At 45.3% G+C, this 27,057-nt stretch overlaps 2 protein-coding genes and 6 pseudogenes across 2 annotated transcripts; 4 read left to right on the forward strand and 4 right to left on the reverse strand.

The window, feature by feature from the left end:
* Positions 1-2,809: 2,809 nt before the first annotated feature.
* On the reverse strand, positions 2,810-2,907 carry LOC138401966 (small nucleolar RNA U13; annotated as a pseudogene).
* A 904-nt stretch (positions 2,908-3,811) lies between these two features.
* Positions 3,812-5,437, forward strand: LOC138401616 (zinc finger protein 280A-like; annotated as a pseudogene).
* Positions 5,438-9,348: 3,911 nt separating this feature from the next.
* Positions 9,349-9,444, reverse strand: LOC138401962 (small nucleolar RNA U13; annotated as a pseudogene).
* Positions 9,445-10,346: 902 nt separating this feature from the next.
* LOC138401618 (zinc finger protein 280A-like) lies at positions 10,347-11,972 on the forward strand (annotated as a pseudogene).
* A 3,907-nt stretch (positions 11,973-15,879) lies between these two features.
* On the reverse strand, positions 15,880-15,977 carry LOC138401969 (small nucleolar RNA U13; annotated as a pseudogene).
* Positions 15,978-17,699: 1,722 nt separating this feature from the next.
* On the forward strand, positions 17,700-18,467 carry LOC138401619 (zinc finger protein 280A-like). Its single transcript, XM_069497142.1, has one exon. The coding sequence runs from the start codon at positions 17,715-17,717 to the stop codon at positions 18,465-18,467; it is 753 nt and encodes a 250-aa protein (XP_069353243.1). The 5' UTR covers positions 17,700-17,714.
* Positions 18,468-22,447: 3,980 nt separating this feature from the next.
* Positions 22,448-22,545, reverse strand: LOC138401968 (small nucleolar RNA U13; annotated as a pseudogene).
* A 1,721-nt stretch (positions 22,546-24,266) lies between these two features.
* Positions 24,267-25,034, forward strand: LOC138401620 (zinc finger protein 280A-like). The gene has a single exon (XM_069497143.1). The coding sequence runs from the start codon at positions 24,282-24,284 to the stop codon at positions 25,032-25,034; it is 753 nt and encodes a 250-aa protein (XP_069353244.1). The 5' UTR covers positions 24,267-24,281.
* Positions 25,035-27,057: the final 2,023 nt, after the last annotated feature.

A 27,057-nucleotide genomic window follows, 5' to 3' on the forward strand; every position in this document is an offset into this window, starting at 1 on the left:
CTTTAGAACATTTTAATTTGGAAACTGGTTTTTGTTTTAATTTTTGCCTTGCTTGCATTGGAATGAGTGGAAATACCAATATTTCTTGCCTGTCAAGGGGCTCTGGAAGCTCGCTCTTTCCCCGGGATCTATACCGCAAGGCAGTAAGGGCAGTGGGAAGGCAGGCCTGAGATTCTATCAAGAGGCTTCTAGGGCGTGGCTAGGACTGGTGACAGAGGTGGGGGGAGGAGAGGGGGGAGTGAGGTGGGGGAACAAAGATATGACCTAGGGCCCTGGAGAGGGATTAAGAGGGAGTGGGCTGCTGCCTAGCGACAGCTGTTGAAAGACCCAAGTGAGGACCGTGCTTGGGCACCCAGAAATCCCATGGGAGCTGAGTCCTCAAGTGCCAGCCGCTGGTGCACTCTGGACAAGGGCAGGTTTGAGCTCTCCGCAGCTGGAGGGATCTGTGAGCATGTCCCCGCACCTGGGAAGACATCTGCCCTTTTAACCCCCTCACTTCTGCTTGAGCTCGGTTGGTACAGCTATGTGGACCGCCCCCACACCCCACTCCTGCTGACCCCTAATAGCTCGGGGGCCCAGGTACCCTGAAGGGAAGGTGGTGGGATCTGAACCACAGAGTGGGAAGGGAGGACTCCCACCACCAGGCGAACCAACCTGGAAGGCAGCCCCGGCCCTGGCCCTGAAGCCACGCCCTCATTTTTTCCTCTGAATAGCAATTGGCTGAAAGGTTTTGGCAATGACTGCGAAAGTCCAATCAGTGCACACCGGTTCAGACACGTGATTGGGAAAAAAAGACTGACATGTAACGGGCTTAAAAGGAGCGGGACCTTCTGCTCCAGCCTCAGAAAGGGCTTTGGCGAGCAACCCCGGGCTTGCATGCACGTGGGAAGCAGCGCTGCTGCGCTGGGGACAAATTTCTCCCGCAGGCGGAAACAAGGGCGTTCCAGCTTCGCCCTACCTCCTGGCGCGGAGTGGAAAATACTGATCCGCGCTGAATCGTCTGGAAAGGCACCTTTAGGAACGGGTGAGCTAAGAAATTTGGTGTCTTCCGTTATGCTCCCCTAGAACTGGGGTTGGCAAACTTTCTGTGGAGCACTAGATAGTAAATATTTTAGGCATTTGGGGCCATGCGGTCTCGAGTGCAGCTACGGAAGTCCTTTATCCACGGTTTTGTTTCTCGTGGTTTCAGTTACCCGCGGTCCAAAAATATTAAGTCGAAAATTCCAGAAGGAAGCATACGTTCTAGATACTGCTCTGTTTTCTGAGTAGCATGATGAGATCTTGCTGGAGTCACAGTTCCTCCCGGCCTGGGGCATGGATCCACCCTTTGTCCAGCGACTCCATGCTATGTAGGCTCCCTGCCCTTGAGTCACTGAGGAGCCATCTCAGTCATTAGGTCAGATCAAGTGTGGCAGTGTCACAGTGCTCGTGTTCAAGGAATCCTGATGTTACTAATAACGGCTCCAAAGCACAAGAGTAGTGATGTTGGCAATTTGGATATGCCAAAGATAAGTCGTAAAGTGCTTCCTTTAAGTGAAAAGGTGAAAGTTTTCCACTTAAGGAAAGAAAAAAAAAATCATATGCTGAGGTTGCTAAGACCTACAGTACATTAAGATATTTTGAGAGAGAGACTGCGTTAACATCACTTTCATTACAGCATATTGTTATCATTGTTTTATTTTGTTATTAGTTGTTAATCTCTTACAGTGCCTAATTCATAAATTAAACTAATATTGGTGTATATATATACATATATATATATGGGAAAAAAATAGTATATGGAGAGTTCTGCACTATCTGTAGTTTCAGACATCCCCTCGGGGGCTTGGAACATATCCCCTGAGGATGGGGGGAGGTATTGTACTTCCCTGTCTTTTTTTTTTTTTTTTTGAGGCAGGGTCTACCTCTGTTGCTCGGGCTGGAGTGCAGTGGCTTCCTGGTAGCTCATCGCAACCTTGAAATCCCAGGTTCAGGTGATCTTCCTACATCAGCCTCTCCAGTAGCTGAGACTTAGGTGCTCACCACCATGCCCAGCTAATTTTGTTTTTCCTATTTTTAGTTGCTCATCTAATTTATTTTTATTTTTAGTAGAGACGGAGGTCTTGCTCTTGCTCAGGCTGGTCTCGAAGTCCTGACCTCCAGCAATCCTCCCACCTCAGCCTTCCCGAGTGATAGGATTACAGGTGTGAGCCACCATGCACGGCCAGATTTTTCTAATTTTTGTAGAGAGAGGTGGGGGGTAGGGTGGGATCACTGCTGTGTTGCTCAGGGGCTGGTCTCAGACTCCTGGCCTAAACTGATCCTCCAGCCTTGGCCTCCCAGAGTGCTAAGATTAGAGGTGTGAGCGACCAAGCCCACTTTGACTCTGTCTTACAAAAGTAGCATGGGCAATAGCACTAAACATGATCATGGCTGTGTTCCAACAAAACTTTATTGTGAACACTGAAATTTTGAATTTTACATAATCTTCACGTGTCACAAGATATTTCTTTGGTTTTTTTCATTCCCCCAAAGTAAAAAAACACAGAAGTTAAAAAAACTTAATAATAAAAGAAAAGGAAAAAAAATCCTTAAAACATAAATAAAAAAATTCTTAGCTGCTGGCTGTACAAAAACAGGTGGAGGGCCTATTTGCCAATCTGTGTCTTAAACCATTTTTTGCCAAAAGGCAGCTGGCATGCCATTAGTAAACTGCAAAATAGTTTTAGTGGGCTACAATCAGCTTACAAAAAAAAAATGTTTTTCACTGACCCTAACATGCTTTCAATTGTAACATATGTTACTTATTTTTCTTTTTTATTTTTTTCCACATCACATAGGTAAGGTGCTGACTAGGTAACAAGGTTTGAAGGAGGCACACCTCACACACAGTGAAAACCCAATCATGCTTATGAACTACAAAAGGATCCAAGAGACATTATTTTTGATACTACTATAAAATAAAAATATAAGCTGCAAAACAAAGTATGAAATTTATTTCACATTGATCAGGCGCTACGAGGAGGTGCAATCTGATTTCAGAGATGTTAAAATGGAAATACAAGCGTGCACCTTAGAATCAACGACATGTGCTAATGGCATAGAAGGTATCAGAGCCTATCCCTTGTGGTGAGGCGAGGGTTTCAGAGTATTTGAGAAAATTTCTGTTTCAATTTATACGCATAGTTTACCTTCTCCCTTGCAGGATAGTGTTAAATTGTTTGGATTTGGATTTCATTAAATGCTTGGAGAACCTGGAATTAATGGGTTAGAGGCTGTTGTATACCCAAACGATCATATTTATAACAGCTACTACTTAGTTATTTAACAAAGAGTTAGCATATAGGGTACAACAGACTTTGCTCCAGAAGCTGAGGATACAGCAGTAAACAGAACACAAGTCCCTCACCTCATGTAGCTTATACTTTAGTGGGCAGAAATACAAAAGAAGCAAGACATTTTATATATTTCATCATAGGCAGTGGTAAAATACAAGTGGAAAAATAGCATTGGGGCCGGGCACGGTGGCTCACACCTGTAGTCCCAGCTACTTAGGGAGGCTGAGGCGGGAGGATCCCATGAGCCTGGGAGTTCGAGGTTACAGTGAGCTAGGTCATGCCACTGCACTCCGGCCTGAGCAACAGAGTGAGACCCCGTCTCAAAAACAAACAAATAAAAAAGTAAACATTTAAAAACAATGTTATCTCAATGTTTTAAGGGAAGGTTAAATAAAGTCTTTTGAAATAAATACTGACTGTTATCACGTGGTTGCACTTAGGTGGCAATTTCTAAAAAGGCAGCTTTGGAAGTTGAAGCAAAAAGTAATTTGAAAATGGCAAGTGTCGTCTCGTGTGAGGAGGAACAAGGATCACAACCGCTGAAGAAGAACGTAAGGGAATCTAAACAGAGAGACAAGGCTGAGGAAGATGATGAGGTGATCTTTGTTGGGGTGGAACATGTAAATAAAGACCCTGAAGTTCTCTTTGTCGGGATGATTTCAGATTCAAAACCCATCATTTCAAACATTTTGAACAGAGTCACCCCGGGCTCAAAAAGAAAGAGAAGCTACCTCCCTTACGATCCTGCTCAAGGGTCGCAGCCTGCAAATCACAGGACCCCTAGGGCACAAGCCATGGTGCCAATATCCCAGTCGGAATGGAGATCGACAGATGGTCCTCTTACTATTGAGTCTTCATCTAAACCTGGGTGTGAAATGAGCTCACCACAAGTTCTTCCTGAGAATTCCTCGGCTTTGCTTGCCCCAAGGACTCAGTGTCCAGTTGGAGCTGTGCTCTCTGCAGGAGGCAAAGATGCGAGTCCTTGTGATGCCAAACAACTTTCCGCTTCGGAGACAAACAGCAGGAATCCCCAAAGGGCTAAACTCAGGGATGGAATCCCAGGGGTACATTCTTTAGCTGTGGTCCCTTCAGGTCTCCCTCCCAGGATGACAGGTACGCCCTCACAGGGTTCCTGCAGCGCGTCAAGCTGTGTTCCGAATGGAGCATCATTTCCCTGGGCTGACGATAACAAAAAGTCACATTTCAGTCTTACGGATGGAGCAAATGGTTCTGAAGGACTGGTAATAACAGACTTTTCAACTCTAGCAAGGCAAAACCAGACCTTTGACCCCGAGAAAGGAAATCTGATCATGTTACTTAGTGACTTTTACTACGGAGAGCATAAAGGAGATGGGACGTCAGAGCAGAAGACTTATACAACCTTTAAATGCCACAGCTGCTTGAAAGTTCTAAAAAATGTTAGGTTTATGAATCACATGAAGCATCATTTGGAATTTGAGAGGGAAAGGAGCGACAGCTGGGAAAACCACACCACCTGCCAGCACTGCCACCGGCAGTTTCCCACTCCCTTCCAGCTGCAGTGTCATATTGACAGTGTGCACACTGCCCAGGGGGCCACAGCTGTGTGCAAAATCTGTGAGCTGTCATTTGAAACAGATCAGCTCCTCCTACGACACATGAAGGACAACCATAAGCCTGGCGAAATGCCCTATGTGTGCCAGATTTGCAATTACAGATCGTCGGTCTTTGCTGATGTGGAAACGCATTTTAGAACGTGCCACGAAAACACTAAAACTTTGCTTTGTCCGTTTTGTCTCAAGATTTTCAAAACTGCACCGTCGTACGTAAATCACTATTGGAGGCACTGGAACAAGAGAGTCTTTCGATGTCCCAAGTGCCGACTACAGTTTTTGACTTGGAAGGAAGAAATCGAGCACAGATCCAAGAATCATCAAACATTTAAAAAGCCTCAGCAAATGCAAGGGTTGCCTCCTGCAACAAAAGTTATGATTCAAACTTCGGTTCAATCAGGATCAAGAGATGCAGCTTCCATTACTGTGAGCAACACTGACCCTGGCCTGTCACCTATAAAATTAAAATGATGGCTGTGAACACTAACTAGAGTTTCCAGACTCCCTTGCAACAAGAGTTCTGGCTAAAGATATTTCCTATCCCCCTCCAGGAATTCTGAAAGGCAGAAGTGAGGCTAGGCCACCTGTACCTCTGTGGCTGAAAGCAACGCCATCAACTGTCAGGTTTTATTTACAGTGACATCTCATCAGCTCCCTACTCAATAAGTAGCTCAGAAGTCTGCTCCATGCCCCTTCCCAGTCAAAATCCTCCCCACAAAGCACTCAGTATTCTGACCTCTACCATCAGAGGTTAGTGTTCCTGTTTTTGAACTTTAAATAAATGGAGTTACACAATAGATTCTTGTCTTTGGCTTGTTTCACATCACGGAGATTCAAGATGCACTCTTGCTGTGTGTAGCAGTAGCACATTTTTTCTTTTTCTTTGCTGGGTAGAATTTTCCTGAGTGTATATAGTGTAGTTTTATATATTTGTTTGACTCTTTGTGGACTTTGAGGCAGATTCTTTGCCTATTTTGGATGGAGCTGCTATGTGCTCGTCCATGTCTTTAGGTAGACATGTAGTCATTTCTCGTGGGTATATGTAGCTATGAGAAGTGCTGGAACTGCATGTTTTCAGATTTTTAGTGTAGATACTGCCAAATACTTTTTCAAAGTGATCGAAACAATTTTCATTCCTGCCATCAATATTGGGAAGGACACTGCTGCTGATCCAACCCTTGGTACTGTCACAGTGCTTTTAATTAGTGTCCTTTTGAAGTTGTAGTGGTATAACTTTGTGGTTTTAACTTGCATTTCCCTGAAGGGTATTAACAATCTTTTTTTTGTTTGTTTTTAAGATAGAGTCTTGCTCTGCTCAGGCTAGAGTGCCATGGCATCAGCCTAGCTCACAGCAACCTCAAACTCCTTGGCTCAAGCAATCCTCCTGCCTCAGCCTCCCAAGTAGCTGGGACTACAGGCATGCACGACTATGCCTGGCTAATTTTTTCTACATATATTTTTAGTTGGCCAGATAATTTCTTTCTATTTTTAGTAGAGACGGGGTGGGTTTCGCTCTTGCTAAGGCTGGACTGGAATTCCTGACCTCGAGCGATCCACCCGCCTCGGCCTCCCAGAGTGCTAGGATGACAGGCCTGAGCCACCACGCCCCGCCCAGCTAGCGATTTTTACTTGCATCAGGATATGGTACTTGAGAACATTTTAATTCGGAAACTGGTTTTTGTTTTAATTTTTGCCTTGCCTGCATCGGAATGAGTGGAAATACCAATATTTGTTGCCTGTCAAGGGGCTCTGCAAGCTCGCTCTTTCCCCGGGATCTATACCGCAAGGCAGTAAGGACAATGGGAGGGAAGGCCTGAGATTCTATCAAGAGGCTTCTAGGGCACGGCTAGGACTGGTGACAGAGGTGGGGGGGGGGGAGTGAGGTAGGGGAACAAAGATATGACCTAGGGCCCTGGAGAGGGATTAAGAGGGAGTGGGCTGCTGCCTAGAGACAGCTGTTGAAAGACCCAAGTGAGGACTGTGCTTGGGCACCCAGAAATCCCATGGGAGCTGAGTCCTCAAGTGCCAGCCGCTGGTGCACTCTGGACAAAGGCAGGTTTGAGCTCTCCGCAGCTGGAGGGATCTGTGAGCACGTCCCGCACCTGGGAAGACATCTGCCCCTTTAACCCCCTCACTTCTGCTTGAGCTCGGTTGGTACAGCTATGTGGACCGCCCCCACACCCCACTCCTGCTGACCCCTAATAGCTCGGGGGCCCAGGTACCCTGAAGGGAAGGTGGTGGGATCTGAACCACAGAGTGGGAAGGGAGGACTCCCACCACCAGTGGAACCAACCTGCAAGGCAGCCCCGGCCCTGGCCCTGAAGCCACGCCCTCATTTTGTCCTCTGAATAGCAATTGGCTGAAAGGTTTTGGCAATGACTGCGAAAATCCAATCAGTGCACACCGGCTCAGACACGTGATTGGGAAAAAAAGACTGACATGTAACGGGCTTAAAAGGAGCGGGACCTTCTGCTCCAGCCTCAGAAAGGGCTTTGGCGAGCAACCCCGGGCTTGCATGCACGCGGGAAGCAGCGCTGCTGCGCTGGGGACAAATTTCTCCCGCAGGCGGAAACAAGGGCGTTCCAGCTTCGCCCTCCCTCGTGGCGCGGAGTGGAAAATACTGATCCGCGCTGAATCGTCTGGAAAGGCACCTTTAGGAACGGGTGAGCTAAGAAATTTGGTGTCTTCCGTTATGCTCCCCTAGAACCGCGGTTGGAAAACTTTCTGTGAAGCACTAGGTAGTAAATATTTTAGGCATTTGGGGCCATGCGGTCTCGAGTACAGCTACGGAAGTCCTTTATCCACGGTTTTGTTTCTCGTGGTTTCAGTTAGCCGCGGTCCAAAAATATTAAGTCGAAAATTCCAGAAGGAAGCATACGTTCTAGATACTGCTCTGTTTCTGAGTAGCATGATGAGATCTTGCTGGAGTCACGGTTCCTCCCGGCCTGGGGCATGGATCCACCCTTTGTCCAGCGACTCCATGCTATGTAGGCTCCCTGCCCTTGAGTCACTGAGGAGCCATCTCAGTCATTAGGTCAGATCAAGTGTGGCAGTGTCACAGTGCTCGTGTTCAAGTAATCCTGATGTTACTTAATAATGGCTCTAAAGCACAAGAGTGTTGATGTTGGCAATTTGGATATGCCAAAGGTAAGTCGTAAAGTGCTTCCTTTAAGTGAAAAGGTGAAAGTTTTCCACTTAATGAAAGAAAAAAAAAATCATATGCTGAGGTTGCTAAGACCTACAGTACATTAAGATATTTTGAGAGAGAGACTACATTAACATAACTTTCATTACAGCATATTGTTATTGTTTTATTTTGTTATTACTTGTTAATCTCTTACTGTACCTAATTTATAAATTAAACTATCATTGCTATATATGTATATAGGAAAAAAAGAGTATATAGAGAGTTCTGCACTATCTGTAGTTTCAGACATCCCCTCGGGGGCTTGGAACATATCCCCTGAGGATGGGGGGAAGTATTGTACTTCCTTGTCTTTTTTTTTTTTTTTTTTCTGAGGCAGGGTCTAGCTCTGTTGCTCGGGCTGGAGTTCAGTGGCTTCACGGTAGCTCATTGCAACCTTGAAATCCCAGGCTCAGGTGATCTTCCTACGTCAGCCTCTCCAGTAGCTGAGACTATAGGTTCGCACCTATAGAAATATGCCCAGCTAATTTTTTTCCTATTTTTAGTTGCTCATCTAATTTATTTTTATTTTTAGTAGAGACGGAGGTCTTGCTCTTGCTCAGGCTTGTCTCGAAGTCCTGACCTCCAGCAATCCTCCCACCTCAGCCTTCCCGAGTGCTAGGATTACAGGTGTGAGCCACCATGCACGGCCATATTTTTCTAATTTTTGTAGAGAGAGGTGGAGGGTAGGGTGGGATCACTGCTGTGGTGCTCAGGCTGGTCTCAGACTCCTGGCCTAAAGTGATCCTCCAGCCTTGGCCTCCCAGAGTGCTAAGATTAGAGGTATGAGCCACTAAGCCCACTTCGACTCTGTCTTGCAAAAGTAGCCATGGGCAATAGCACTAAACATGATCATGGCTGTGTTCCAACAAAACTTTATTGTGAACACTGAAATTTTGAATTTTACATAATCTTCACGTGTCACAAAGTATTTCTATGGTTTTTTTCATTCCCCCAAAGTAAAAAAACATAAAAGTTAAAAAAACTTAATAATAAAAGAAAAGGAAAAAAAAATCCTTAAAACGTAAAAAAAAAATTCTTAGCTGCTGGCTGTACAAAAACAGGTGGAGGGCCAATTTGCCAATCTGTGTCCTAAACCATTTTTTGCCAAAAGGCAGCTGGCATCCCCTTAGTGAACTGCAAAATAGTTTTAGTGGGCTGCAATCAGCTTACAAAAAAAAAATGTTTTTCACTGACCCTAAGATGCTTTCAATTGTAAGATTGTTATTTCTTTTTCTTTTTTTCTTTTTTTTCACATCAGATAGGTAAAGTGCTGACTAGGTAACAAGTTTTGAGGGAGGCACACCTCACACAGTGAAAACCCAATCATGCTTATGAACTACAAAAGGATCCAAGAGACATTATTTTTGATACTACTATAAAATAAAAATATAAGCTGCAAAACAAAGTATGAAATTTATTTCACATTGATCAGGCGCTACGAGGAGGTGCAATCTGATTTCAGAGATGTTAAAATGGAAATACAAGCGTGCACCTTAGAATCAACGACATGTGCTAATGGCATAGAAGGTATCAGAGCCTATCCCTTGTGGTGAGGCGAGGGTTTCAGAGTATTTGAGAAAATTTCTGTTTCAATTTATAGACATAGTTTACCTTCTCCCTTGCAGGATAGTGTTAAATTGTTTGGATGGATTTCATTAATTGCTTGGAAAACCTGGAATTAATGGGTTAGAGGCTGTTGTATACCCAAACGATCATATTTATAACAGCTACTACTTAGTTATTTAACAAAGAGTTAGCATATAGGGTACAACAGACTTTGCTCTAGAAGCTGAGGATACAGCAGTAAACAGAACACAAGTCCCTCACCTCATGTAGCTTATAGTCTAGTGGGCAGAAATAGAAAAGAAGCAAGACATTTTATATATTTCATCATAGGCAGTGGTAAAATACAAGTGGAAAAATAGCATTGGGGCCGGGTGCAGTGGCTCACACCTGTAGTCCCAGCTACTTGGGGTGGCTGAGGCAGGAGGATCCCATGAGCCTGGGAGTTTGAGGTTACAGTGAGCTAGGTCATGCCACTGCACTCCAGCCTGAGCAACAGAGTGAGACCCCATCTCAAAAACAAACAAATAAAAAGGTAAACCTTTAAAAAAAATGTTATCTCAATGTTTTAAGGGAGGATTAAATAAAGTCTCTTGAAATAAATACTGACTGTTATCATGTGGTTGCACTTAGGTGGCAATTTCTAAAAAGGCAGCTTTGGAAGTTGAAGCAAAAAGTAATTTGAAAATGGCAAGTGTCGTCTCGTGTGAGGAGGAACAAGGATCACAACCGCTGAAGAAGAACGTAAGGGAATCTAAACAGAGAGACAAGGCTGAGGAAGATGATGAGGTGATCTTTGTTGGGGTGGAACATGTAAATAAAGACCCTGAAGTTCTCTTTGTCGGGATGATTTCAGATTCAAAACCCATCATTTCAAACATTTTGAACAGAGTCACCCCGGGCTCAAAAAGAAAGAGAAGCTACCTCCCTTACGATCCTGCTCAAGGGTCGCAGCCTGCAAATCACAGGACCCCTAGGGCACAAGCCATGGTGCCAATATCCCAGTCGGAATGGAGATCGACAGATGGTCCTCTTACTATTGAGTCTTCATCTAAACCTGGGTGTGAAATGAGCTCACCACAAGTTCTTCCTGAGAATTCCTCGGCTTTGCTTGCCCCAAGGACTCAGTGTCCAGTTGGAGCTGTGCTCTCTGCAGGAGGCAAAGATGCGAGTCCTTGTGATGCCAAACAACTTTCCGCTTCGGAGACAAACAGCAGGAATCCCCAAAGGGCTAAACTCAGGGATGGAATCCCAGGGGTACATTCTTTAGCTGTGGTCCCTTCAGGTCTCCCTCCCAGGATGACAGGTACGCCCTCACAGGGTTCCTACAGCACGTCAAGCTGTGTTCCGAATGGAGCATCATTTCCCTGGGCTGACGATAACAAAAAGTCACATTTCAGTCTTACGGATGGAGCAAATGGTTCTGAAGGACTGGTAATAACAGACTTTTCAACTCTAGCAAGGCAAAACCAGACCTTTGACCCCGAGAAAGGAAATCTGATCATGTTACTTAGTGACTTTTACTACGGAGAGCATAAAGGAGATGGGACGTCAGAGCAGAAGACTTATACAACCTTTAAATGCCACAGCTGCTTGAAAGTTCTAAAAAATGTTAGGTTTATGAATCACATGAAGCATCATTTGGAATTTGAGAGGGAAAGGAGCGACAGCTGGGAAAACCACACCACCTGCCAGCACTGCCACCGGCAGTTTCCCACTCCCTTCCAGCTGCAGTGTCATATTGACAGTGTGCACACTGCCCAGGGGGCCACAGCTGTGTGCAAAATCTGTGAGCTGTCATTTGAAACAGATCAGCTCCTCCTACGACACATGAAGGACAACCATAAGCCTGGCGAAATGCCCTATGTGTGCCAGATTTGCAATTACAGATCGTCGGTCTTTGCTGATGTGGAAACGCATTTTAGAACGTGCCACGAAAACACTAAAACTTTGCTTTGTCCGTTTTGTCTCAAGATTTTCAAAACTGCACCGTCGTACGTAAATCACTATTGGAGGCACTGGAACAAGAGAGTCTTTCGATGTCCCAAGTGCCGACTACAGTTTTTGACTTGGAAGGAAGAAATCGAGCACAGATCCAAGAATCATCAAACATTTAAAAAGCCTCAGCAAATGCAAGGGTTGCCTCCTGCAACAAAAGTTATGATTCAAACTTCGGTTCAATCAGGATCAAGAGATGCAGCTTCCATTACTGTGAGCAACACTGACCCTGGCCTGTCACCTATAAAATTAAAATGATGGCTGTGAACACTAACTAGAGTTTCCAGACTCCCTTGCAACAAGAGTTCTGGCTAAAGATATTTCCTATCCCCCTCCAGGAATTCTGAAAGGCAGAAGTGAGGCTAGGCCACCTGTACCTCTGTGGCTGAAAGCAACGCCATCAACTGTCAGGTTTTATTTACAGTGACATCTCATCAGCTCCCTACTCAATAAGTAGCTCAGAAGTCTGCTCCATGCCCCTTCCCAGTCAAAATCCTCCCCACAAAGCACTCAGTATTCTGACCTCTACCATCAGAGGTTAGTGTTCCTGTTTTTGAACTTTAAATAAATGGAGTTACACAATAGATTCTTGTCTTTGGCTTGTTTCACATCACGGAGATTCAAGATGCACTCTTGCTGTGTGTAGCAGTAGCACATTTTTTCTTTTTCTTTGCTGGGTAGAATTTTCCTGAGTGTATATAGTGTAGTTTTATATATTTGTTTGACTCTTTGTGGACTTTGAGGCAGATTCTTTGCCTATTTTGGATGGAGCTGCTATGTGCTCGTCCATGTCTTTAGGTAGACATGTAGTCATTTCTCGTGGGTATATGTAGCTATGAGAAGTGCTGGAACTGCATGTTTTCAGATTTTTAGTGTAGATACTGCCAAATACTTTTTCAAAGTGATCGAAACAATTTTCATTCCTGCCATCAATATTGGGAAGGACACTGCTGCTGATCCAACCCTTGGTACTGTCACAGTGCTTTTAATTAGTGTCCTTTTGAAGTTGTAGTGGTATAACTTTGTGGTTTTAACTTGCATTTCCCTGAAGGGTATTAACAATCTTTTTTTTGTTTGTTTTTAAGATAGAGTCTTGCTCTGCTCAGGCTAGAGTGCCATGGCATCAGCCTAGCTCACAGCAACCTCAAACTCCTTGGCTCAAGCAATCCTCCTGCCTCAGCCTCCCAAGTAGCTGGGACTACAGGCATGCACGACCATGCCTGGCTAATTTTTTCTACATATATTTTTAGTTGGCCAGATAATTTCTTTCTATTTTTAGTAGAGACGGGGTGGGTTTCGCTCTTGCTAAGGCTGGACTGGAATTCCTGACCTCGAGCGATCCACCCGCCTCGGCCTCCCAGAGTGCTAGGATGACAGGCCTGAGCCACCACGCCCCGCCCAGCTAGCGATTTTTACTTGCATCAGGATATGGTACTTGAGAACATTTTAATTTGGAAACTGGTTTTTGTTTTAATTTTTGCCTTGCCTGCATCGGAATGAGTAGAAATACCAATATTTGTTGCCTGTCAAGGGGCTCTGGAAGCTCGCTCTTTCCCCAGGATCTGTACCGCAAGGCAGTAAGGACAGTGGGAGGGAAGGCCTGAGATTCTATCAAGAGGCTTCTAGGGCACGGCTAGGACTGGTGACAGAGGTGGGGGGAGGAGGGGGGAGTGAGGTAGGGGGAACAAAGATATGACCTAGGGCCCTGGAGAGGGATTAAGAGGGAGTGGGCTGCTGCCTAGAGACAGCTGTTGAAAGACCCAAGTGAGGACCGTGCTTGGGCACCCAGAAATCCCATGGGAGCTGAGTCCTCAAGTGCCAGCCGCTGGTGCACTCTGGACAAGGGCAGGTTTGAGCTCTCCGCAGCTGGAGGGATCTGTGAGCACGTCCCCGCACCTGGGAAGACATCTGCCCTTTTAACCCCCTCACTTCTGCTTGAGCTCGGTTGGTACAGCTATGTGGACCGCCCCCACACCCCACTCCTGCTGACCCCTAATAGCTCGGGGGCCCAGGTACCCTGAAGGGAAGGTGGTGGGATCTGAACCACAGAGTGGGAAGGGAGGACTCCCACCACCAGGGGAACCAACCTGCAAGGCAGCCCCGGCCCTGGCCCTGAAGCCACGCCCTCATTTTGTCCTCTGAATAGCAATTGGCTGAAAGGTTTTGGCAATGACTGCGAAAATCCAATCAGTGCACACCGGCTCAGACACGTGATTGGGAAAAAAAGACTGACATGTAACGGGCTTAAAAGGAGCGGGACCTTCTGCTCCAGCCTCAGAAAGGGCTTTGGCGAGCAACCCCGGGCTTGCATGCACGCGGGAAGTAGCGCTACTGCGCTGGGGACAAATTTCTCCCGCAGGCGGAAACAAGGGCGTTCCAGCTTCGCCCTCCCTCGTGGCGCGGAGTGGAAAATACTAATCCGCGCTGAATCGTCTGGAAAGGCACCTTTAGGAACGGGTGAGCTAAGAAATTTGGTGTCTTCCGTTATGCTCCTCGAGAACCGGGGTGGCCAACTTTCTGTGAAGCATTAGATAGTAAATATTTTAGGCATTTGGGGCCATGCGGTCTCGAGTGCAGCTACGGAAGTCCTTTATCCACGGTTTTGTTTCTCGTGGTTTCAGTTACCCGCAGTCCAAAAATATTAAGTCGAAAATTCCAGAAGGAAGCATCCGTTCTAGATAATGCTCTGTTTCTGAGTAGCATGATGAGATCTTGCTGGAGTCACGGTTCCTCCCGGCCTGGGGCATGGATCCACCCTTTGTCCAGCGACTGCACGCTATGTACGCTCCCTGCCCTTGAGTCACTGAGGAGCCATCTCAGTCATTAGGTCAGATCAAGTGTGGCAGTGTCACAGTGCTCGTGTTCAAGGAATCCTGATGTTACTTAATAATGGCTGCAAAGCACAAGAGTAGTGATGTTGGCAATTTGGATATGCCAAAGATAAGTCGTAAAGTGCTTCCTTTAAGTGAAAAGGTGAAAGTTTTCCACTTAAGGAAAGAAAAAAAAAATCATATGCTGAGGTTGCTAAGACCTACAGTACATTGAGATATTTTGAGAGAGAGACTGCGTTAACATCACTTTCATTACAGCATATTGTTATCATTGTTTTGTTATTAGTTGTTAATCTCTTACTATGCCTAATTTATAAATTAACCTATCATTGGTATATATATATATAGGAAAAAAAGAGTATATAGAGAGTTCTGCACTATCTGTAGTTTCAGACATCCCCTCGGGGACTTGGAACATATCCCCTGAGGATGGGGGGAAGTATTGTAATTCCCTGTCTTGGTTTTTTTTTTTTTTTTTTTCTTTGAGGCAGGGGCTAGCTCTGTTGCTCCGGCTGGAGTGCAGTGGCTTCATGGTAGCTCATTGCAACCTTGAAATCCCAGACTCAGGTGATCTTCCTACATCAGCCTCTCCAGTAGCTGAGACTATAGGTGCTCACCACCATGCCCAGCTAATTTTTTTTTTTTCCTACTTTTAGTTGCTCATCTAATTTATTTTTATTTTTAGCAGAGACGGAGGTCTTGCTCTTGCTCAGGCTGGTCTCGAACTCCTGACCTCCAGCAATCCTCCCACCTCAGCCTTCCCGAGTGGTAGGATTACAGGTGTGAACCACCATGCACGGCCAGATTTTTCTAATTTTTGTAGGGGGGGGGTAGGGTGGGATCACTGCTGTGTTGCTCAGGCTGGTCCCAGACTCCTGGCCTAAAGTGATCCTCCAGCCTTGGCCTCCCAGAGTGCTAAGATTAGAGGTGTGAGCCACCATGCCCACTTCGACTCTGTCTTGCCATGGGCAATAGCACTAAACATGATCATGGCTGTGTTCCAACAAAACTTTATTGTGAACACTGAAATTTTGAATTTTACATAATCTTCACGTGTCACAAGATATTTCTTTGGTTTTTTTCATTCCCCCAAAGTAAAAAAACACAAAAGTTAAAAAAACTTAATCATAAAAGAAAAGGAAAAAAAATCCTTAAAACGTAAAAAAAAAAATTCTTAGCTGCTGGCTGTACAAAAACAGGTGGAGGGCCTATTTCCCAATCTGTGTCTTAAACCATTTTTTGCCAAAAGGCAGCTGGCATCCCCTTACTGAACTGCAAAATAGTTTTAGTGGGCTGCAATCAGCTTACAAAAAAAAAATGTTTTTCACTGACCCTAAGATGCTTTCAATTGTAACATATGTTACTTATTTTTGTTTTTTTATTTTTTTCCACATCACATAGGTAAAATGCTGACTAGGTAACAAGGTTTGAAGGAGGCACACCTCACACACAGTGAAAACCCAATCATGCTTATGAACTACAAAAGGATCCAAGAGACATTATTTTTGATACTACTATAAAATAAAAATATAAGCTGCAAAACAAAGTATGAAATTTATTTCACATTGATCAGGCGATATGAGGAGGTGCAATCTGATTTCAGAGATGTTAAAATGGAAATACAAGCGTGCACCTTAGAATCAACGACATGTGCTAATGGCATAGAAGGTATCAGAGCCTATCCCTTGTGGTGAGGCGAGGGTTTCAGAGTATTTGAGAAAATTTCTGTTTCAATTTATACGCATAGTTTACCTTCTCCCTTGCAGGATAGTGTTAAATTGTTTGGATTTGGATTTCATTAAATGCTTGGAGAACCTGGAATTAATGGGTTAGAGGCTGTTGTATACCCAAACGATCATATTTATAACAGCTACTACTTAGTTATTTAACAAAGAGTTAGCATATAGTGTACAACAGACTTTGCTCTAGAAGCTGAGGATACAGCAGTAAACAGAACACAAGTCCCTCACCTCATGTAGCTTATAGTCTAGTGGGCAGAAATAGAAAAGAAGCAAGACATTTTATATATTTCATCATAGGCAGTGGTAAAATACAAGTGGAAAAATAGCATTGGGGCCGGGCACGGTGGCTCACACCTGTAGTCCCAGCTACTTAGGGAGGCTGAGGCGGGAGGATCCCATGAGCCTGGGAGTTCGAGGTTACAGTGAGCTAGGTCATGCCACTGCACTCCGGCCTGAGCAACAGAGTGAGACTCCGTCTCAAAAACAAACAAATAAAAAAGTAAACATTTAAAAACAATGTTATCTCAATGTTTTAAGGGAAGGTTAAATAAAGTCTTTTGAAATAAATACTGACTGTTATCACGTGGTTGCACTTAGGTGGCAATTTCTAAAAAGGCAGCTTTGGAAGTTGAAGGGACCACTGGCTTCAAGCAAAAAGTAATTTGAAAATGGCAGGTGTCGTCTCGTGTGAGGAGGAACAAGGATCACAACCGCTGAAGAAGAAAGTAAGAGAATCTAAACAGAGAGACAAGGCTGAGGAAGATGATGAGGTGATCTTTGTTGGGGTGGAACATGTAAATAAAGACCCTGAAGTTCTCTTTGTCGGGATGATTTCAGATTCAAAACCCATCATTTCAAACATTTTGAACAGAGTCACCCCGGGCTCAAAAAGAAAGAGAAGCTACCTCCCTTACGATCCTGCTCAAGGGTCGCAGCTTGCAAATCACAGGACCCCTAGGGCACAAGCCATGGTGCCAATATCCCAGTTGGAATGGAGATCGACAGATGGTCCTCTTACTATTGAGTCTTCATCTAAACCTGGGTGTGAAATCAGCTCACCACAAGTTCTTCCTGAGAATTCCTCGGCTTTGCTTCTCCCCAGGGACTCAGTGTCCAGTTGGAGCTGTGCTCTCTGCAGGAGGCAAAGATGCCAGTCCTTGTGATGCCAAACAACTTTCCGCCTGGAGACAAACAGCAGGAATCCCCAAAGGGCTAAACTCAGGGATGGAATCCCAGGGGTACATTCTTTAGCTGTGGTCCCTTCAGGTCTCCCTCCCAGAATGACAGGTACGCCCTCACAGGGTTCCTGCAGCACGTCAAGCTGTGTTCCGAATGGAGCATCATTTCCCTGGGCTGACGATAACAGAAAGTCACATTTCAGTCTTACGGATGGAGCAAATGGTTCTGAAGGACTGGTAATAACAGACTTTTCAACTCTAGCAAGGCAAAACCAGACCTTTGACCCCGAGAAAGGAAATCTGATCATGTTACTTAGTGACTTTTACTACGGAGAGCATAAAGGAGATGGGACGTCAGAGCAGAAGACTTATACAACCTTTAAATGCCACAGCTGCTTGAAAGTTCTAAAAAATGTTAGGTTTATGAATCACATGAAGCATCATTTGGAATTTGAGAGGGAAAGGAGCGACAGCTGGGAAAACCACACCACCTGCCAGCACTGCCACCGGCAGTTTCCCACTCCCTTCCAGCTGCAGTGTCATATTGACAGTGTGCACACTGCCCAGGGGGCCACAGCTGTGTGCAAAATCTGTGAGCTGTCATTTGAAACAGATCAGGTCCTCCTACGACACATGAAGGACAACCATAAGCCTGGCGAAATGCCCTATGTGTGCCAGATTTGCAATTACAGATCGTCGGTCTTTGCTGATGTGGAAACGCATTTTAGAACGTGCCACGAAAACACTAAAACTTTGCTTTGTCCGTTTTGTCTCAAGATTTTCAAAACTGCACCGTCGTACGTAAATCACTATTGGAGGCACTGGAACAAGAGAGTCTTTCGATGTCCCAAGTGCCGACTGCAGTTTTTGACTTGGAAGGAAGAAATCGAGCACAGATCCAAGAATCATCAAACATTTAAAAACCCTCAGCAAATGCAAGGGTTGCCTCCTGCAACAAAAGTTACTATTCAAACTTCGGTTCAATCAGGATCAAGAGATGCAGCTTCCATTACTGTGAGCAACACTGACCCTGGCCTGTCACCTATAAAATTAAAATGATGGCTGTGAACACTAACTAGAGTTTCCAGACTCCCTTGCAACAAGAGTTCTGGCTAAAGATATTTCCTATCCCCCTCCAGGAATTCTGAAAGGCAGAAGTGAGGCTAGGCCATCTGTACCTCTGTGGCTGAAAGCAACGCCATCAACTGTCAGGTTTTATTTACAGTGACATCTCCTCAGCTCCCTACTCAATAAGTAGCTCAGAAGTCTGCTCCATGCCCCTTCCCAGTCAAAATCCTCCCCACAAAGCAATCAATATTCTGACCTCTACCATCAGAGGTTAGTGTTCATGTTTTTGAACTTTAAATAAATGGAGTTACACAATAGATTCTTGTCTTTGGCTTGTTTCAAATCAGGGAGATGCAAGATGCACTCTTGCTGTGTGTAGCAGTAGCACATTTTTTCTTTTTCTTTGCTGGGTCGAATTTTCCTGAGTGTATATAGTGTAGTTTTATATATTTGTTTGACTCTTGGTGGATTTTGAGGCAGATTCTTTGCCTATTTTGGATGGAGCTGCTATGTGCTCGTCCATGTCTTTAGGTAGACATGTAGTCATTTCTCGTGGGTATATGTAGCTATGAGAAGTGCTGGAACTGCATGTTTTCAGATTTTTAGTGTAGATGCTGCCAAATACTTTTTCAAAGTGATCGAAATAATTTTCATTCCTGCCATCAATATTGGGAAGGACACTGCTGCTGATCCAACCGTTGGTACTGTGACAGTGCTTTTAATTAGTGTCCTCTTGAAGTTGTAGTGGTATAACATTGTAGTTTTAACTTGCATTTCCCTGATGGGTATTAACAATCTTTTTTTTTGAGACAGAGTCTTGCTCTGCTCAGGCTAGAGTGCCATGGCATCAGCCTAGCTCACAGCAACGTCAAACTCCTGGGCTCAAGGAATCCTACTGGCTCAGCCTCCCGAGTAGCTGGGACTACAGGCATGCGCCACCATGCCCGGCTAATTTTTTCTACATATATTTTTAGTTGGCGAGATAATTTCTTTCTATTTTTAGTAGAGACGGGGGGGGGGGGGGTCTCGCTCTTGCCGAGGCTGGACTCGAACTCCTGACCTCGAGCGATCCACCGGCCTTGGCCTCCCAGAGTGCTAGGATGACAGGCGTGAGCCACCACGCCCGGCCCAACTAGGGATTTTTAGTTACATCAGGATATGGTACTTTAGAACATTTTAATTTGGAAACTGGTTTTTGTTTTAATTTTTGCCTTGCTTGCATCGGAATGAGTGGAAATACCAATATTTCTTGCCTGTCAAGGGGCTCTGGAAGCTCGCTCTTTCCCCGGGATCTATACCGCAAGGCAGTAAGGGCAGTGGGAAGGCAGGCCTGAGATTCTATCAAGAGGCTTCTAGGGCGTGGCTAGGACTGGTGACAGAGGTGGGGGGAGGAGAGGGGGGAGTGAGGTGGGGGAACAAAGATATGACCTAGGGCCCTGGAGAGGGATTAAGAGGGAGTGGGCTGCTGCCTAGCGACAGCTGTTGAAAGACCCAAGTGAGGACCGTGCTTGGGCACCCAGAAATCCCATGGGAGCTGAGTCCTCAAGTGCCAGCCGCTGGTGCACTCTGGACAAGGGCAGGTTTGAGCTCTCCGCAGCTGGGGGGATCTGTGAGCACGTCCCGCACCTGGGAAGACATCTGCCCTTTTAACCCCCTCACTTCTGCTTGAGCTCGGTTGGTACAGCTATGTGGACCGCCCCCACACCCCACTCCTGCTGACCCCTAAGAGCTCGGGGGCCCAGGTACCCTGAAGGGAAGGTGGTGGGATCTGAACCACAGAGTGGGAAGGGACGACTCCCACCACCAGGCGAACCAACCTGGAAGGCAGCCCCTGCCCTGGCCCTGAAGCCACGCCCTCATTTTGTCCTTTGAATAGCAATTGGCTGAAAGGTTTTGGCAATGACTGCGAAAGTCCAATCAGTGTCCACCGGCTCAGACACGTGATTGGGAAAAAAAGACTGACATGTAACGGGCTTAAAAGGAGCGGGACCTTCTGCTCCAGCCTCAGAAAGGGCTTTGGCGAGCAACCCCGGGCTTGCATGCACGCGGGAAGCAGCGCTGCTGCGCTGGGGACAAATTTCTCCCGCAGGCGGAAACAAGGGCGTTCCAGCTTCGCCCTCCCTCGTGGCGCGGAGTGGAAAATACTGATCCGCGCTGAATCGTCTGGAAAGGCACCTTTAGGAACGGGTGAGCTAAGAAATTTGGTGTCTTCCGTTATGCTCCCCTAGAACCGGGGTTGGCAAACTTTCTGTGGAGCACTAGATAGTAAATATTTTAGGCATTTGGGGCCATGCGGTCTCGAGTGCAGCTACGGAAGTCCTTTATCCACGGTTTTGTTTCTCGTGGTTTCAGTTACCCGCGGTCCAAAAATATTAAGTCGAAAATTCCAGAAGGAAGCATCCGTTCTAGATACTGCTCTGTTTTCTGAGTAGCATGATGAGATCTTGCTGGAGTCACGGTTCCTCCCGGCCTGGGGCATGGATCCACCCTTTGTCCAGCGACTCCATGCTATGTACGCTCCCTGCCCTTGAGTCACTGAGGAGCCATCTCAGTCATTAGGTCAGATCAAGTGTGGCAGTGTCACAGTGCTCGTGTTCAAGGAATCCTGATGTTACTAATAACGGCTCCAAAGCACAAGAGTAGTGATGTTGGCAATTTGGATATGCCAAAGATAAGTCGTAAAGTGCTTCCTTTAAGTGAAAAGGTGAAAGTTTTCCACTTAAGGAAAGAAAAAAAAATCATATGCTGAGGTTGCTAAGACCTACAGTACATTGAGATATTTTGAGAGAGAGACTGCGTTAACATCACTTTCATTACAGCATATTGTTATCATTGTTTTATTTTGTTATTAGTTGTTAATCTCTTACAGTGCCGAATTCATAAATTAAACTAATATTGGTGTATATATATACATATATATATATATATGGGAAAAAAATACTATATGGAGAGTTCTCCACTATCTGTAGTTTCAGACATCCCCTCGGCGGCTTCGAACATATCCCCTGAGGATGGGGGGAGGTATTGTACTTCCCTGTCTTTTTTTTTTTTTTGAGGCATGGTCTACCTCTGTTGCTCGGGCTGGAGTGCAGTGGCTTCCTGGTAGCTCATCGCAACCTTGAAATCCCAGACTCAGGTGATCTTCCTACATCAGCCTCTCCAGTAGCTGAGACTTAGGTGCTCACCACCATGCCCAGCTAATTTTGTTTTTCCTATTTTTAGTTGCTCATCTAATTTATTTTTATTTTTAGTAAAGACGGAGGTCTTGCTCTTGCTCAGGCTGGTCTCGAAGTCCTGACCTCCAGCAATCCTCCCACCTCAGCCTTCCCGAGTGGTAGGATTACAGGTGTGAGTCACCATGCACGGCCAGATTTTTCTAACTTTTGTAGAGAGAGGTGGGGGGTAGGGTGGGATCACTGCTGTGTTGCTCAGGCTGGTCTCAGACTCCTGGCCTAAAGTGATCCTCCAGCCTTGGCCTCCCAGAGTGCTAAGATTAGAGGTGTGAGCGACCAAGCCCACTTTGACTCTGTCTTACAAAAGTAGCATGGGCAATAGCACTAAACATGATCATGGCTGTGTTCCAACAAAACTTTATTGTGAACACTGAAATTTTGAATTTTACATAATCTTCACGTGTCACAAGATATTTCTTTGGTTTTTTTCATTCCCCCAAAGTAAAAAAACACAAAAGTTAAAAAAACTTAATCATAAAAGAAAAGGAAAAAAAATCCTTAAAACGTAAATAAAAAAATTCTTAGCTGCTGGCTGTACAAAAACAGGTGGAGGGCCTATTTGCCAATCTGTGTCTTAAACCATTTTTTGCCAAAAGGCAGCTGGCATCCCCTTAGTGAACTACAAAATAGTTTTAGTGGGCTGCAATCAGCTTACAAAAAAAAAATGTTTTTCACTGACCCTAACATGCTTTCAATTGTAACATATGTTACTTATTTTTCTTTTTTTATTTTTTTCCACATCATATAGGTAAAGTGCTGACTAGGTAACAAGGTTTGAAGGAGGCACACCTCACACACAGTGAAAACCCAATCATGCTTATGAACTACAAAAGGATCCAAGAGACATTATTTTTGATACTACTATAAAATAAAAATATAAGCTGCAAAACAAAGTATGAAATTTATTTCACATTGATCAGGCGCTACGAGGAGGTGCAATCTGATTTCAGAGATGTTAAAATGGAAATACAAGCGTGCACCTTAGAATCAACGACATGTGCTAATGGCATAGAAGGTATCAGAGCCTATCCCTTGTGGTGAGGCGAGGGTTTCAGAGTATTTGAGAAAATTTCTGTTTCAATTTATACGCATAGTTTACCTTCTCCCTTGCAGGATAGTGTTAAATTGTTTGGATTTGGATTTCATTAAATGCTTGGAGAACCTGGAATTAATGGGTTGGAGGCTGTTGTATACCCAAACGATCATATTTATAACAGCTACTACTTAGTTATTTAACAAAGAGTTAGCATATAGGGTACAACAGACTTTGCTCTAGAAGCTGAGGATACAGCAGTAAACAGAACACAAGTCCCTCACGTCATGTAGCTTATAGTCTAGTGGGCAGAAATAGAAAAGAAGCAAGACATTTTATCTATTTCATCATAGGCAGTGGTAAAATACAAGTGGAAAAATAGCATTGGGGCCGGGCACGGTGGCTCACACCTGTAGTCCCAGCTACTTAGGGAGGCTGAGGCGGGAGGATCCCATGAGCCTGGGAGTTCGAGGTTACAGTGAGCTAGGTCATGCCACTGCACTCCGGCCTCAGCAACAGAGTGAGACCCCGTCTCAAAAACAAACAAATAAAAAAGTAAACATTTAAAAACAATGTTATCTGAATGTTTTAAGGGAAGGTTAAATAAAGTCTTTTGAAATAAATACTGACTGTTATCACGTGGTTGCACTTAGGTGGCAATTTCTAAAAAGGCAGCTTTGGAAGTTGAAGGGACCACTGGCTTCAAGCAAAAAGTAATTTGAAAATGGCAGGTGTCGTCTCGTGTGAGGAGGAACAAGGATCACAACCGCTGAAGAAGAAAGTAAGAGAATCTAAACAGAGAGACAAGGCTGAGGAAGATGATGAGGTGATCTTTGTTGGGGTGGAACATGTAAATAAAGACCCTGAAGTTCTCTTTGTCGGGATGATTTCAGATTCAAAACCCATCATTTCAAACATTTTGAACAGAGTCACCCCGGGCTCAAAAAGAAAGAGAAGCTACCTCCCTTACGATCCTGCTCAAGGGTCGCAGCCTGCAAATCACAGGACCCCTAGGGCACAAGCCATGGTGCCAATATCCCAGTGGAATGGAGATCGACAGATGGTCCTCTTACTATTGAGTCTTCATCTAAACCTGGGTGTGAAATGAGCTCACCACAAGTTCTTCCTGAGAATTCCTCGGCTTTGCTTTCCCCAAGGACTCAGTGTCCAGTTGGAGCTGTGCTCTCTGCAGGAGGCAAAGATGGGAGTCCTTGTGATGCCAAACAACTTTCCGCCTCGGAGACAAACAGCAGGAATCCCCAAAGGGCTAAACTCAGGGATGGAATCCCAGGGATACATTCTTTAGCTGTGGTCCCTTCAGGTCTCCCTCCCAGAATGACAGGTACGCCCTCACAGGGTTCCTGCAGCGCATCAAGCTGTGTTCCGAATGGAGCATCATTTCCCTGGGCTGACGATAACAAAAAGTCACATTTCAGTCTTACGGATGGAGGAAATGGTTCTGAAGGACTGGTAATAACAGACTTTTCAACTCTAGCAAGGCAAAACCAGACCTTTGACCCCGAGAAAGGAAATCTGATCATGTTACTTAGTGACTTTTACTACGGAGAGCATAAAGGAGATGGGACGTCAGAGCAGAAGACTTATACAACCTTTAAATGCCACAGCTGCTTGAAAGTTCTAAAAAATGTTAGGTTTATGAATCACATGAAGCATCATTTGGAATTTGAGAGGGAAAGGAGCGACAGCTGGGAAAACCACACCACCTGCCAGCACTGCCACCGGCAGTTTCCCACTCCCTTCCAGCTGCAGTGTCATATTGAAAGTGTGCACACTGCCCAGAAGGCCACAGCTGTCTGTAAAATCTGTGAGCTGTCATTTGAAACAGATCAGGTCCTCCTACGACACATGAAGGACAACCATAAGCCTGGCGAAATGCCCTATGTGTGCCAGATTTGCAATTACAGATCGTCGGTCTTTGCTGATGTGGAAACGCATTTTAGAACGTGCCACGAAAACACTAAAACTTTGCTTTGTCCGTTTTGTCTCAAGATTTTCAAAACTGCACCGTCGTACGTAAATCACTATTGGAGGCACTGGAACAAGAGAGTCTTTCGATGTCCCAAGTGCCGACTACAGTTTTTGACTTGGAAGGAAGAAATCGAGCACAGATCCAAGAATCATCAAACATTTAAAAAGCCTCAGCAAATGCAAGGGTTGCCTCCTGCAACAAAAGTTACGATTCAAACTTCGGTTCAATCAGGATCAAGAGATGCAGCTTCCATTACTGTGAGCAACACTGACCCTGGCCTGTCACCTATAAAATTAAAATGATGGCTGTGAACACTAACTAGAGTTTCCAGACTCCCTTGCAACAAGAGTTCTGGCTAAAGATATTTCCTATCCCCCTCCAGGAATTCTGAAAGGCAGAAGTGAGGCTAGGCCATCTGTACCTCTGTGGCTGAAAGCAACGCCATCAACTGTCAGGTTTTATTTACAGTGACATCTCATCAGCTCCCTACTCAATGCGTAGCTCAGAAGTCTGCTCCATGCCCCTTCCCAGTCAAAATCTTCCCCACAAAGCAATCAATATTCTGACCTCTACCATCAGAGGTTAGTGTTCATGTTTTTGAACTTTAAATAAATGGAGTTACACAATAGATTCTTGTCTTTGGCTTGTTTCAAATCAGGGAGATGCAAGATGCACTCTTGCTGTGTGTAGCAGTAGCACATTTTTTCTTTTTCATTGCTGGGTCGAATTTTCCTGAGTGTATATAGTGTAGTTTTATATATTTGTTTGACTCTTGGTGGATTTTGAGGCAGATTCCTTGCCTATTTTGGATGGAGCTGCTATGTGCTCGTCCATGTCTTTAGGTAGACATGTAGTCATTTCTCGTGGGTATATGTAGCTATGAGAAGTGCTGGAACTGCATGTTTTCAGATTTTTAGTGTAGATACTGCCAAATACTTTTTCAAAGTGATCGAAATAATTTTCATTCCTGCCATCAATATTGGGAAGGACACTGCTGCTGATCCAACCGTTGGTACTGTGACAGTGCTTTTAATTAGTGTCCTCTTGAAGTTGTAGTGGTATAACATTGTAGTTTTAACTTGCATTTCCCTGATGGGTATTAACAATCTTTTTTTTTTTTTTTTTTTTTTTTTTTTTTGAGACAGAGTCTTGCTCTGCTCAGGGTAGAGTGCCACGGCATCAGCCTAGCTCACAGCAACCTCAAACTCCTGGGCTCAAGCAATCCTACTGGCTCAGCCTCCCGAGTAGCTGGGACTACAGGCATGCGCCACCATGCCCGGCTAATTTTTTCTACATATATTTTTAGTTGGCCAGATAATTTCTGTCTATTTTTAGTAGAGACGGGGAGTCTCGCTCTTGCCGAGGCTGGGCTCGAACTCCTTACCTCGAGCGATCCACCGGCCTTGGCCTCCCAGAGTGCTAGGATGACAGGCGTGAGCCACCACGCCCGGCCCAACTAGGGATTTTTACTTACATCAGGATATGGTACTTTAGAACATTTTAATTTGGAAACTGGTTTTTGTTTTAATTTTTGCCTTGCTTGCATCGGAATGAGTGGAAATACCAGTATTTCTTGCCTGTCAAGGGGCTCTGGAAGCTCGCTCTTTCCCCGGGATCTATACCGCAAGGCAGTAAGGGCAGTGGGAAGGCAGGCCTGAGATTCTATCAAGAGGCTTCTAGGGCGCGGCTAGGACTGGTGATAGAGGTGGGGGGAGGAGAGGGGGGAGTGAGGTGGGGGAACAAAGATATGACCTAGGGCGCTGGAGAGGGATTAAGAGGGAGTGGGCTGCTGCCTAGAGACAGCTGTTGAAAGACCCACAGTGAGGACCGTGCTTGGGCACCCAGAAATCCCATGGGAGCTGAGTCCTCAAGTGCCAGCCGCTGGTGCACTCTGGACAAGGGCCGGTTTGAGCTCTCCGCAGCTGGAGGGATCTGTGAGCACGTCCCCGCACCTGGGAAGACATCTGCCCTTTTAACCCCCTCACTTCTGCTTGAGCTCGGTTGGTACAGCTATGTGGACCGCCCCCACACCCCACTCCTGCTGACCCCTAATAGCTCGGGGGCCCAGGTACCCTGAAGGGAAGGTGGTGGGATCTGAACCACAGAGTGGGAAGGGACGACTCCCACCACCAGGCGAACCAACCTGGAAGGCAGCCCCGGCCCTGGCCCTGAAGCCACGCCCTCATTTTGTCCTTTGAATAGCAATTGGCTGAAAGGTTTTGGCAATGACTGCGAAAATCCAATCAGTGCACACCGGCTCAGACACGTGATTGGGAAAAAAAGACTGACATGTAACGGGCTTAAAAGGAGCGGGACCTTCTGCTC

This window comes from Eulemur rufifrons, chromosome 21 (genome assembly GCF_041146395.1).
Source record: "Eulemur rufifrons isolate Redbay chromosome 21, OSU_ERuf_1, whole genome shotgun sequence".
NCBI lineage: Eukaryota > Metazoa > Chordata > Mammalia > Primates > Lemuridae > Eulemur > Eulemur rufifrons.

What these genes read in the sequence shown, in the direction of transcription:
- LOC138401619 (XM_069497142.1), top strand. Translation starts at nt 17,715, where the DNA reads ATGTTACTTAGTGACTTTTACTACGGAGAGCATAAAGGAGATGGGACG.
- LOC138401620 (XM_069497143.1), top strand. Translation starts at nt 24,282, where the DNA reads ATGTTACTTAGTGACTTTTACTACGGAGAGCATAAAGGAGATGGGACG.